This window comes from Ochotona princeps, chromosome 14, assembly GCF_030435755.1.
Source record: "Ochotona princeps isolate mOchPri1 chromosome 14, mOchPri1.hap1, whole genome shotgun sequence".
Classification (NCBI taxonomy): domain Eukaryota; kingdom Metazoa; phylum Chordata; class Mammalia; order Lagomorpha; family Ochotonidae; genus Ochotona; species Ochotona princeps.
Genome location: NC_080845.1, coordinates 17,771,907 through 17,785,801, shown reverse-complemented (window position 1 = coordinate 17,785,801; position 13,895 = coordinate 17,771,907). Strand labels below are relative to the sequence as shown.

Below are 13,895 nucleotides of genomic sequence, written 5' to 3'. Positions count from 1 at the left end.
CAGGTTTCCTGCCATTCTGTTCTTTCTCTATTAGAGATTTCCTTCCCCATTTCCTAAATTTAGTCCCTCATTTTCTTCATAGATTTCAGGTTTCCTTGTGTTCTGATGTCCAACAGAAGTTTGACTTTCCTTCTCTGATAGTCACCCTAGAATGGAGCCAAGCGTCCTTGGTTGTCTCTGCCCCTACCAGTGAAGTTTTTGAAGACAAAGAGTGACACTGGATGTGCATCCTCTTGGTTAATACAAGTGGCACACTTCACACCCTTTAATGCTAAGTGACTGAACCTGTCTCTGACCTTGGAAGTAAAATGTACCTTGAAAAAGATGCCCTTTTATTGCTTTTTTTCTTTGCTTTTTTTTAATGTGCAGGTGTTACGATAACAATGAAGGATACCAACAAAAGGTCGTCAACTGTTTTTACTTTTTTCTCTGCTGCTTTTCTCTTCCTTGCCCATATGTAATGATATTAACTAATACAGTTTTTTTTTTAATTTATTTACTTCTCTTTGAAAGGCAGAGTGAGAGACCGGTTTGGGGAGCGTTGCCATCTACTGTTTTACTCCTCAACTGCTTGGGAGCTGGGAATTCTGTCTGGATCTCCCACGTATATGGCAGGGACCCCACTACTTCTGGCTCCCAGGGTGTGCACCAACAGGATAGCACGATTTGGGAATGGATCTGGGACTCCAACCCAGGAACTCCAGTATGGGATGAGACCATCCCGGGTGGCATCTCAACCACTGTGCTAAATGCCCAACCTTAAATATATTTGAAGTATATTTCTTTTTTTTTAATTTTATGCCAAGTGATCACAGTAGGAAGAAATAAGAGTAACTGAGATGCAAATATCTTGGGTAATAATGGCTTCTTATTTTGATTATCTCTCTTTAGGAAAGACACCGCTGATCCTTTAACATGGAGGATTGTCTTCATACCTCATCTGAGAATCTGTCCAAATTGGTCAGCTGGGCCCACAGCCATGGGACCATTTGCAGCCTCATTCCAAACCTGAAACACCTGCTTTCTGAAGGTTCCCATGGGAACCTGACGGCAATGTGGGGCTGTAGTGCTGGCCATGCTTACCACTGGCCCCTAACAGCTACTTGCAGAGCTGGGTCCCAAGAGAGAGTGTGTTTCCAGGATAATAGAAGTTTTAACTCTGATAGTCCCAGTATAATCGGGGTGCCTTCTGAGACACAGACTAGCCCTGTGGAAAGGTACCCTGGGAGACCAGTGAAAGCAAAGCTAGATTGTAACCGAACCAGAGACTCCTGTGACTTCTCTTACTGCAGTGAGCCTTCTGAACTGGATGAGGCCGTTGAAGAATATGAGGATGAAAACACCCTCTTTGACATGGTTTGTGAGTCTTCTGTTACTGATGAGGACAGTGACTTTGAACCCCAAACCCAAAGGCCTCAAAGCATTACACGCAAAAGGCCTGGAGTGGTACCGTCTTCCCTCCATTCAAGCTCCCAAGCACAGATGATGGATGAATGCAGCAATGATGTCATCATCAAGAAAATCAAACAAGAAATTCCAGAAGACTATTACATTGTGGCAAATGCAGAGCTGACTGGAGGAGTAGATGGACCAGCTCTGTCATTGACACAGATGGCAAAACCCAAGACTCAGGCTCATGCTGGTCCGTCCTGTGTTGGGACTGCTAAGCTGATTCCTCATGTCACGTCTGCCATCAGCACAGAGCTGGACCCACATGGTATGTCTGCATCCCCCTCTGTGATCTCCAGACCAATCGTCCAGAAGACTGCGAGGGTATCTCTGGCTTCACCAAACAGAGGACCCCCTGGTGCACATGGCACCAGTCAGCAGGTAGCCATGCAGATGCCTGTGAGCACATCCCATCCAAACAAGCAGATCAGCATCCCTTTATCTGCCCTGCAACTTCCTGGACAAGATGAACAAGTTGCTTCGGAAGAGTTCCTGCCCCACCTGCCCAGCCAGGTCTCTTCCTGTGAGGTGGCCCTTTCTCCTTCAGTCAACACAGAGCCAGAAGTGAGCTCCAGTCAACAGCAGTCCCAGGTCGCACCAACCATAACCACTGAGGCCACAGCACAGTGCATACCAGGTATGGTACGTGAGGTGACACCAAGTCCCTCATCTGCATACATCAGAGAATTCTGCGCCGTCAGCATTTCTAACACTATTGTCTCCATTTGCTAGAATTCAGTCCTTTATTTTTCTCAGAAAGATAAAAATGATGAAGTAGATCATATCTAGGCAATATGATGAAGGGAATTCATTGGATATGGTGAGGTAGTCATCCAGCTGTTAGGTCTTAGGGCCAAGAGGACAACTACAGGATTGTGCTGTTGATGCTGTACAGCTAGATATAAATTTGCTATCTGATCCTAAGCCACATATGTTGATAGTGAAGTTACTCTTCAAAGCTTTTTAAATGCTTTTTTCTGTCAAATTGAAGATATTTATTTGCTGTTTAAGGCAAAAATTGTGTTGACTGAGGCAATGGATGATAATAAACCTAATGCTTTTCTATTACTATTTATTTTGTCCGAAACAATTTGCGTCACTGGCCGTTAAGGTTGGTATGTGGCTTAAAACAAATTTTTAGAAAGGAAACAAATATTCCTAAAAATTGTGTTGGACTTTTTTGGTCAAAACTGAAGAGTCAGATAACTTGCTCCTTTGTCAGGTGAGCCTAACCGGATGGATTGAGAGGGGAGTGAGCTGATTGCACAAGGCCTCTCCCTATGATGTTTGCATTCTGACATTGAGTATTTAGTTAACCTGGGCTGTTGTATAAAAGGATTTGAGTCTCATGTCTCTGGGTTCATGATTCAGATCCGCCAGGCCAGAACTGGATAGTTGGAAGTGAATGGATACCAATGAAATACTGAAATCTACTGTCAGCACATTTTAATTTCTCTTCATTCCTTCTCAAAAATAAGTATTTTAGAAAAAGCTTCCTAGAAGCCTGGAGCACATGTGTCCTTACTTTGAAAAATCCTAGAAATAGATTGCTTTACCAAAAGATTTTCTAATTTTAGTGTCAACTAAAATCTAGATTCCCCAGAAGTAATCTTTCATTTATGACTTTGTAACATATTTGTATTATTAATAAAGTATATACTGAGAAGTATTCCTATCTTGAATAGAAAATGTGCGTTCAGTTTGTTCATTTTTAGAGAGTGAATTCTTATATCATAATATTTACTATTTTACAGTGTATGATTCAGTGGTTTTATGTATATTTAAAATTGTGCAGTTGTCACTGTTACCTGGTTTCAGAACATTTTGATCACTCCAGAAAGGAACCCATACTCATTAACAGTCATTCTTCCCCTGCCTGCAGTCCTGGCAACCACTAATTTACTCTCTGCCTCCACGGATTTGCCTATTCTCTATGTTTCACGCTAATTGAGTCATAACATGTGCCCCTTTGTTACTGTCTTCTTGTAGCTAGCATCATGTTTTCACGATTAGTGCACTTTTTCCCCTTTTATTGCCAAATATTTTACTGTATGAATATTCTGTATATTATTCTTGCTTTCACCAATTGATAGACATTTGGATTGTTTCCATGTTCTAGCTATTAAGAATAATTCTGATATGAACATTTGTGTAAGTATTTTTGTGTAGGCATGGATTTTCTTCTTGCTTAGGCAGCTACCTAGAAATGGAATTACTAGTATGTATTTTTTTTAAATAGGTGACTCTGTGTGTTGAAAGTTTGTGTGGATCTGCCAAACTATTTTGCAAAGCAGCTGCGCTGTCTTAGAATCTCAGAGGCAGTGTCTGAAGCCTTCTCTCTCCACATTACCTCCAGCACTTGTCGTTTTCCAAGTTGACAGGCAGGATAGCTGTTCTATTAGTTGTGCGAGGCACGGTCATTGTGACCCTGATTTGCATTACCCTAATGACTGGTGATACTGAGCTTTGTGTCATGTGCTTATTGGCCATTTGTATCTCTTTTGAGAAATACACATTCAAATCCTTTGCTCATTTTTTAGAAAAACGACTGCTTTTTTATTGGTGAGTTTTAATAGTTCTTTATGCATTCGACGTGTAAGTCCCTTATCAAATATGTGATCTGCAAATATTTTCTTTGATTTCACAGGTTGTCTTTTTCTTTCTGTGAAAAATAAACACATTTGTTTTTCTGTTTTGCTTCTACCACTGAATAGCACTGTGGTCCCTGGCTGATCTTCACATTAGTAGGCAGACTGCTGTCTTTATTAGGCTGGGAAAGTACCGTTTTATTTGACTAGTTGTGAGTCTGGCTTATTTGTTTCTCTTCCAACTCCTCTTTTTCCGTGTAAATTAGCAGACCTAACCTGGTGATGTTTTCTGTATTTTTATTTAATTTACATTTGAGGATGGAGTTCAGAAATGTACTTTGCAGAGTGATACAGTATATCCAAACAGTGTAATAAGACCATTTGTATACACGCTTCTGCTACTTACCCTGTAACACAGGATGTAGGATTTCCCAAAATCTGCCCAGTACAAAACTCAAAGAGGTGCTGAGGCTCCTTACTAGACCACATGTGAATATCTTGCTATGTAATTATTTTGGAAAAGAAACTGAGGCTTTTTGAAGAGGAAATAATCCATTTATTATTGTGTATGTTGTATTCTTTTAGGTTTTTTTTTTTCCCTCATTAACATTGTACATTTTAACAACTGTAAAAAGCAGGTATTTCCAAGAATAGCACATAACATATACAGTCACAAACTTGGGCTTTACACTTACATGGAAGATTGATTTGGCTTGGACTTGAGCTGTCAAAGAGAGCAGTGTGAAGAACTGGGAATGGGAATTTCCCAAAGAATGATCCAAATGTTTTCATCCATTGATCTCTGGAAGGATATTGATATTATGTTACTCTGTTGTTAGCGTCAGAGAAAGACTATTTAACCTGGAATCTGTTTTCTGAATATTAATTTTTTATATTTGTACATTTATTTATAACAAACCAGTCTTCATCCCAAACAAAAAGTTAAATAATGAAAAACTGTCCTGTGCACCCATATATGACTTGTGTACAGACGGCCCTTACCCAGTCACTTAGGAAAGCACATGAGATGGAGCAGAAGGTAGGTTCAGAATGAGCGAGCTGAAGACTAGAGGAGGCTCTTAGAAACAGACACAGCGGAAGCTTGGATTGGTATCAGATCATTGAAGAAATACTGCCTGTCTTCAAATACTATTTTTAAAATGAATAATTTGACAAGTGACTGTTGAGTCTGCCAGAAACAAAGAGAATTTTTTTCCTTTTGTTTAGTATTCCTGAAACCATTTAAATTCCCCCAGTGGAATATCATCTTTATTTCTGTTCAGAATTGAACTGATAAAGTTATAAAATGTTAATCAAGGTGTGGATATGATCATTAATTTTCATGTCAACCCTACCATTCTTCTCAATCCAAACTTAGCAAGCAAGGAGTAAAGAGGACTTATGTTATTAGAAGAATTATTGACTGTCTGCCAGCAGCTTAGATTCCATTAATTTTTTAAGTTTTTGTGTTAAATATGAGGCATTTGTCATAACGAAATTAAGTCTATTGCATCATGAGTTGGATTTTTATAAGTATATGTAAATAACTATACTCATATACCAAATACATGTGGGTGTGTGTATATATATAGAGAAGCTTCATTTATGATTTTTCACATGAATCTTTTTTATTAATCAGCTCTATCCCCAGAAATTTTATGGTAACAAGCAATCAATTTTTGCTTATTGGGTTTAGAATATTTATACCTCTTTTGATAATACCTATCTTTATCTTTTAGTATATCCAAATATGTTTTTATATGTAACTCAGCATGTATCAAGTGTATTGGGGAATACATTTCCCAGTTTACCACTATTTTTTAATAATGCTGGTGACATTTTTGAGCTGTGTATTTTGTTTTTCTGAAAGCTGTTCTTTCAGCATCTATCTGTTTGTCCTCTTTCCTGTACTTGCATTTTGCTTATTAGGAAGCAAATAATTTATTATTATTATTATTATTATCTTATAATTGATTTTTTTTTTTAGTTCTTTTCCAGCTCTTAACTTTACAGTTAGAGTCTGTGTTTGGGGTGGAGTCTCACTTCAGTTACCAAATAATTCCTTTTGTTACTGAATTGATTCAAATACCGCATCTTTCCTCACGATTTCATCTATTTCCAGTTTTCAGTGGTTGTTATTGATTATGTTATATTTTCTCTTCTAATTCTTAATGTTTGATTATATTTTATACAAAATACATTCAGAGAAAAAGTGGTGTAGTCTCAATAATTTAACATGCTTTTTTAAAAATTACTCAAAATTGAGTTCATTGAGCTTTTAAAAATTACATACTAACATCCAGTTCCTTGATCTGTATTGACGCATAAATAATAGTTACTCTTGTCAGAATCTGAATTGAAATAAGTTAAAAGAGAGAATGAATTGCCTTAGTTCAAAGCAGATCTTGAAGCAAGTTTTCATCCTGGCTTCTGACAGTGCGTTGTTTATTGTTCAGCATTTGTCACGTCAGCTCCCTCTCTGTAAGAGCCTTACCTGCTTGACTGGACTTGAGATGATTGTGCTGCCAATTTTCATGTTTAATAGAAGAAGGAACCTGTAGGACAGCCGTTCCACGAACCCTGAACCCCTCGGACGGGCATTGGACTGCTGCCCTTGAACCCTATTGACATCAACCCTCTACAAGCCACGTAGCTCAGTGAGGTGGGGTGCAGATATTTTCCAAGAATATTCTAAACACTATTCTTGTGAGGGGCTGCAAATCAAGTTGCCTGTAAACTACTTATATATATATATATTTTCAGTTTTCTTCTGAGCATTTAGTTTTCTTATGTAGGCAAATAGAATTTTATCAGAGATAAAATATACTGGAATAGTTTTCTAATATCAGGAATAGAAATTTGTATAAATGTATGTGCTTATTTACATTCTTGTATATGTATATCTGTGTGTACACACATATTTCACATATTTCCGAATTGCACAAGACGAATGCTCCTTTTACAAGAAGAAACCAGATGGGGCAAGTGCTGCTGTAAAGTAGACTAAGCTTCTTACTGTCGTGCCAGCATTCCATATGGGTGCCTGTTCATATCCTGGCTGTTCCCTTTCTGATCCAACTCCTTGTGTATGGTCTGTGAAATCAGTAGAGGATGGCTCAAGTCCTTGGGACCCTGCATCCATGTGGGAGACCCAGAGGTACTCATGACTCCTGGATAAGGACCAGTCCACCTCTGCATAATTGTGGCCATTTGAGGAGTATATGGAAGGGGTGTGTGTGTGTCTGTGTCTGTGTGTCTTTCTATCTCCCCTCCTCTCTGTAACTCTGCTTTTGAATAAAAATAAAACAGGGCTGGTGTTGTGACTCAACAAGCTAATCTTCTGCCTGCTACTGCCGGCATCCCATATAGGCACTGGTTCATGTCCCGGCTGCTCCACTTCCCATCCAGCTCCCTGTTTATGTCCTGGGAAAACAGTGGAGGATAGTCCCAAGTCATTGGGACCCTGCATTCATGCAGGAAACCCAAAGGAAGCTCCTGGCTTCTGATTGCTTCAACTCAGACTGTTGCGGCAAGTTGGCGTTGGAAAAACAGCAGATGGAAGGTCTCTCTCTGGCCCTCCTTTTCTCTTTAAATCTGCTTTTAAAATAAAAATAAATCTTTCAGCAAAAACAAAAAGAAGAGGAAGAATAATCTAGACTATAGTTTGTTTTTCCAGCCAGACCTTTTTTTTTATACTGCATCACATTTTTATTTTATTTTATTATTATTATTTTTTAATAATCTTACTTAGTTGATTAGGGAACATAGTGTCAAGGGCTATAGGGTGAAAGTGGGTAATACCATTGTTTCCATATCAATATCATTTTACCCTGCATCTGGGGTCAGGGGAAAAAACAAAGGGAAAAGCCCCACCCAATCTCCCACCCACCCCAGATCCCCAACGGGAGGTGCGCTCTGAGGGTCCTGCTCATACAGTTTTGATAGTTCATCAGTTCTGGATTGCTGCCAATCTCTCAGTTCCAATCGCAATGAACCCTATTCAGAATCCACTGGCTGACAGTCTCTTCATGGTTGGGGTTCTAAGATCAGCAGTTCAGTTGGAGGGATCTCCAAAGAAACTTCATCTGAGATGATCCAAGGCCTGATTCTTGTGCGAGTTTGCTAGTACAGAGTCCGACACCGTCCGTCACACCAATCAGTTTATCCTCATGCTGATCGTTGGGATTGCTGGGTTCGTTCTGTTTCCAGTCCTGTCTTCCTCGTGAACCAACGGGTGTTGTAGTCCAGTTCGATCCTGCCCACTTCATACTCGGTCCTCACGCAAACCAGTTGGAGCTGCAGTCTGGTTGGGGCGACTCCCCATAACCCCTATCAGTTCTGCCCCCTACCCTGGTTCCCATACTTGCCAGTATGTACTGTAGGCTTGTCAAGTCTGTCCCACATCCTGTTTAGCTCTCGCATGTGTCGATGGGTATTGAAGCCCAGCTCAACCCAACCAACCTACTCTCCAGCCCACACACCTACTGGCTGGTGCCCTTCTGTACAGCCACCCCTGCCCCTGTCCTGGTGTTCGTGCTGTCCAATGAGTGGTAGCCCCAAAGGAGGTGCCCACTATTTCCCTTCTAGGCCACACTCACTCCCCGATTATGCACTCTCCAGGTAGTTCTGGCATTTGACTTGACAGAATTAGCTCCAAGTGCCAGCCTCTGCCAGCTAGTACTGCGGCTAGCTCAACCAACCCTCACCCACTCTAGTTTTTGCTTGCACCAGTCGGCACAGTCAGTCCACCATAGTCCTTCCCTTATCTAGCCCACATGAGGCCCACAGGTGTTACAGCCCTGCCTATTCTGATCTACCCCCATCCCGACTCACACTTTCCAATGGAAGTAGTTGTCCAGCAGGGGAGCCTACGTTCCCCTGTCAGCTTTGCCTCCTCCCCCTGATTATCACATGGGCTGTTTGGGCGCTGCAACCACATCCGGTACGGCTCATCTCACCTTGGCATTCCTTATTGTGTACTAGTATGTGTTGCAATCGAACCTGGCTCGACCCACTCTCTGTTCTGGCGCTCTGACTCACCAGTGGGTGATGTGAACAGGTTCAGCCTGGTCTTCCCCCAATCCATGCCATGTGTGCACCAGTGGGATAGTTTCCATAGCCTGTTCTGGGCTGTTTCCTATTGTGCTTCTTGTGCTTACCTGCAGGGACTGTGTCCTGCCAGAGGAGTTGCCCAGGCTCCTCCATCAGAAACTCTCCCAGTGCCAGGTTTTGCGCATACCAGTGGGTCCATGAGCCAGCCCTGTTCAGTTCACCTCCTGTCCTAGCAGGAACAGTGGTGTTTCCTGACTGTTCTTCAACCCAATCTGGTTCTTATTGTTGGATGTTTCAACCCAGCCATCAGCCAGACCTTTTGTCATAGCTTCCTGCTAAAAGACTTAAGACAAACATTTTGAAAGACCAGGGAGACAAAGAAAAAATTTTATTCTTTGTTTGCTTGTTTCTTTGGTCATCATTTGCTGCTTATCACTAAGAGGTGTTCTGAGGATTATTTGGCTTGCAGTTCTGAGCAGTAAGATAGCAGAGCCTGGTGGCCAGCACTGCAGCTGGTTTGTAGCCTAGTAGCTATAACCTCTGTTGAGCTCCCTGCTTATGAACCTGGGAAAGCGACAGTTAGGTGACCTGTGTGCTTGAGTCCCTGCACCCACATGGGAGACCCAGATGAATCTCCTGGCTTTGGTCGGCCCAGCTCTAGCCAATTTTTCCGCTTGAGGAGTGAACTAGTGGAGGTGGTATTTCTCATTCTGTGGTTGCTTAACTCTATCTTTCAAATAAAATAAATCTTAAAAAAAAAAAAAAAAAGAGCCTGGCATGTAAGGATTAACAACAGATGCATCTGGACCTGATGTGGTGGCACAGCACGCTAATTCTCTGCCCTGTGGTGCCAGCGTTGCACATAGGTGTCAGTTTATGCCCCAGCTGCTCCACTTCCGATCCGGCTCCCTCTCTGCTAATGGCCTGGGAAAACAGCAGAGGATGGCCCAGATCTGTGGGCCCCTGTACCCACATGGGAGACCAAGAAGAAGCTCCAGGCTCCCAGCTTTGGGTCAGCTCAGTTCTGGTTGTCATTTCAGGCATGCGGGGCATCAACCAGTGGATGGAAGACCTCCTTTTCTCTGTCTCCTTCTAAAATCTGCCTTTTAAATAAAAATAAGTCTTAAAGAAGCAAAAAAAAAAAATGCATCTGAGGTGATTCTTGGCCCTGCCTGCTGCTTGGCTTCCTGACCTTAGCTGTGTCATTCCACTGTTCTGAGACTGTTTCTTTTTCATAAAATAATGATGATGTCCATTGCAGTTATTGTGAGAACCAAATGCAGAAATACACATAAAGCACTGAAGAGACTACCTAGCATGGGATACACATGAAATAAATGAGTAATTTTAATTGCACCTTCACCAGTATTTTTATTTTCATTATCATCGTTATCAATACTACTATTTCTCAGTGCTCTTTATTTAAACATGTTAGTTTGTTTTTCATGTTATTTGAAAGGGAGAGACACAGAAATCTTCCATCCACTGTTCACTCCCCAAATGCCCGTAGTATGGGGCTGACTTAGGCTGAAGCCGGAAGCCCAGAACCCAATCCGAGTCTGCCACCGGGGTCTCAGGGCCTAAGCACTTGAGCTCTCACCTGCTGTCTGTCAGGATGCATATTAGCAAGAAGCTGAAGCTGAAGACGGAGCTTGTAGTCCTGCAGGTGTCTCTTACAGTGTCTTATCTGCAATACTAAATGCCTACCTCTTAATGAAGCAGATTGTGAGTTTTTCTCTGTTTTAGTTCTCCACCTGCTAAAATGCAGTCCATGGACCAGCATCACCTGGAAGCTCATTTATGGTGTTTAGTGTCCAGACCCACACAATCTAAACCTGAAAGATCTCCAGGAGACTTCACGCACGTTGTAGCTCGAGAAGCAGCCATTAAGGTGTCGAGGATCCACGTTACGGGCCACGTTTTTGTTGCATTCAGCCACACAATGGTTTTGAACCCTCTTCCCGTTTCAGAAAATCTCTCCTTATGCATCTGTGTTTCCTCTTAGGAGAGGCCAGAAACTTGCTTTTCCAGTCACAGTGTTCTTAGCTAAGGATTTGCTGGTGTCTATACCATACCCAGGGAAGTGCAAGTTAAAACAATGAAGTGCTATTTTGCCCCTATCAGAAAGGCAAAAATTATTAATTGTTACTATACTAAGTTAAAAATCTCAGTGACTGTCAATAGAGAAAAGAAAAAATAAGTTGTATTTTTCAGTGGAGTTAACGAGTCAGCCATGTCTATATGTATTGATAACGTGTAAATATGTGAAAGTTGTCTAATATTACTTTATACTACAATATTATTAAAGTATCATAGCTAAAAACATGACTAGTCCTGTGTTTTGTATGTTAAACATATGCATTTCAGGAAGTTGGACATGACAGGAATACACAGGAAACAAAGTGTATTTGGAACATTTCCCTTAAAAATTTTGTGGCAAATATGACAGAATGTTGACACTTCATAAATCTGAGCTGTGAGAACATGGGTTTATATTAAGAAGAGACTGTTACCAGCAAAGCTCGACGGGTTCTTTGCTCACTTAGCATAGAAATGAAAATCTGGGAATCGGTTGCAGAGAGAGAACTATTTTTTTTTTTTTTTTTTTTTTTTTGCGAAATGAACAAGTGACCATGGAGAGATGAGGAAAAGGGAAAGGACCTCCTGGGGCAGATCCAGGAGATTGTGTCTCCCAAAAAGAAAGAGTCACCGAGGTTTACGGAAGTGTCTTGGGATTCTATAGGTTCCCTGACTGCTCTCTGGGTGAGAATCTGCAAAAGATGATGATCTCTAAGCAGTTAGTAAGTGATGGTAATTCCCGTGTTGCCCACTTGGAGGCGTTATTGTGTGATTGGCAAACAGTATATGTGCCACACATGAAGCCGTGGGATGGTGGCCTAGGGTGAATGGCCTCACAAGTCTTGCCTTGAGACCTGACACAAGATTTTAGCAGGCTTGGACAGTCTCAGAGTGTAAATTGAGTGCCTCAAGTGGAACTCCAGACATGTCCCTCCTTTTCTAAATGACTTTGGCAAGTAGCTTAGTTTTCTCATGCATAACATGGAAGTGCTAATGTACCTTCTGTATAGGATAGATTATACAGGTGATAATATAAACATCCATGTGAAGCCTAATTAATGACTGTAAGCACATTGTTCTGTTTTTCTGTATGGTTTAAAGGTTATTTTTAAATATAGATCATGCAGCATAAATAAAGCTGTGGAGTATTCATGAGTCTTCTAATGATACTGTTGTTATTGAAAGTGGAGCATCTTTTTTCAGAAGACCCAGAGTTTGATAGAAAGATTGTATCAGGAGTAAAGAGCCATGTCTTGTCTTTTTTGTTGTTGTTGTTTTTGTTTGTTTAACCAGTCTTCTGAACAAGTCACACATGTTTCCACTTATCACACTTGTTTTTCAGGATCAACTATATGATTATAAAGATGAATGCTCATTTCCCCGGCCCCTAGACAACATTGTTTAAAGAACGAGGCAGCTAAACCAACATTTTCAAGCATACGAAAGATGCATTAAGTGTGGTGGCGCTGTTGCCTCAGCCCTGGGGAACACAGGGAAGGCCATGTCAGGCAGACAGAACTGCATGCACGAATGTGTCAGGAAGTGAGGAGTTGAGTGTAGCTTGAGGGTAGGTTTCAAAGGAAGCAGGAGAGTTTGCTGAAAGGACAGGCTGGAGCCTTTTGTGAAAGGCTGTGCCTGTGATGTCTCTGCTATCTTACATGGGGAGCAGAGACACAGCTCATTAGTCTAGCAGATCCCACTGATAGCTTTGGAAGTACAAGCTGGGATGTGAGCTGTTTAGTATGAGTTGCTGTCAATCCTAGAGAGGTGGCAGTAACTGCTCACAGATGGCAGCAAGGAGAGCGCCGGAGAAAAGGAAACAGATGTTGATGTTTCACGAGTTCAAGTATAGAACTTGATGACCTCGTAGTGTTAGGCCTTTTGAAGTCTCTCTTGCCACCTGCATGTTCCCTGTCCAAAATCACGTTCTTGTTTTAGGTGACACCGGAAGATCTTCAGGGCACAGAAATCCACCGCAGAATTCCAGTTCTTTATGTATAGAATAAAGCAGCATTGGAAATTTTGAAGATTCTAATAAATCTGTTAAAAAAAAAGGGGGGCAGGAGGGGAGTAAAGGGGGTAGCGTCATGGTGTAGTACACTGAGCCCCCACCTGCAGCACTGGCATCCCATGTAGGTATCATTTGTGTCCTGGCTGCTGTGTTTTCGATCCAGCTTTCTACTTGCAGCCCGGGAAGGTAGCAGAGGATGATTCAAGTCTTTGGGAACCTGCACCCATGTGGGAGACGTGGAAGAAGTTCCTGGTTCCTGGCTTTGGATCAGCCCAGCTCCAGCCATTGTGGCCATCTGGGAAGTGAACCAGAGGATGAAAGATTGTCCCTCTCTCTCTTTTCTCTTCTCTCCTTTAACTCTGCCTTTATTCCAATAAAAATATGTTAAATCTTTAAAAAGTTTTGAAGCTTGCCATGATCTTTCTTTTTTTTTTTAAAGATTTATTTTTATTACAAAGTCAGATATACAGAGAGGAGGAGAGACAGACAGGAAGATCTTCCGTCCGGTGATTCACTCCCCAAGTGAGCCGCAAGGGGCCGGTGCTGCGCCAATCCGAAGCCGGGAACCTGGAACCTCTTCCGGGTCTCCCAAGAGGGTGCAGTGTCCCAAAGCTTTGGGCCGTCCTCGACTGCTTTCCCAGGCCCCAAACAGGGAGCTGGATGGGAAGTGGAGCTGCCGGGATTAGAACCGGCGCCCATATGGGGTCCCGGGGCTT

At 41.8% G+C, this 13,895-nt stretch overlaps 1 protein-coding gene across 4 annotated transcripts in view; it reads left to right on the top strand.

Annotated features, from left to right (window-relative positions):
• KIAA1958 (KIAA1958 ortholog) overlaps positions 1-13,895 on the top strand; it is a 156,954-nt gene that overhangs the window by 70,544 nt on the left and 72,515 nt on the right. For all 4 annotated transcript variants that reach the window (XM_058672527.1, XM_058672528.1, XM_058672525.1 and 1 more), the window contains exon 2: positions 892-2,086. In XM_058672527.1, the coding sequence (XP_058528510.1) occupies positions 916-2,086 (1,171 nt within the window). In that variant the 5' untranslated portion in view covers positions 892-915. The remainder of the gene's footprint in view (positions 1-891; positions 2,087-13,895) is intronic.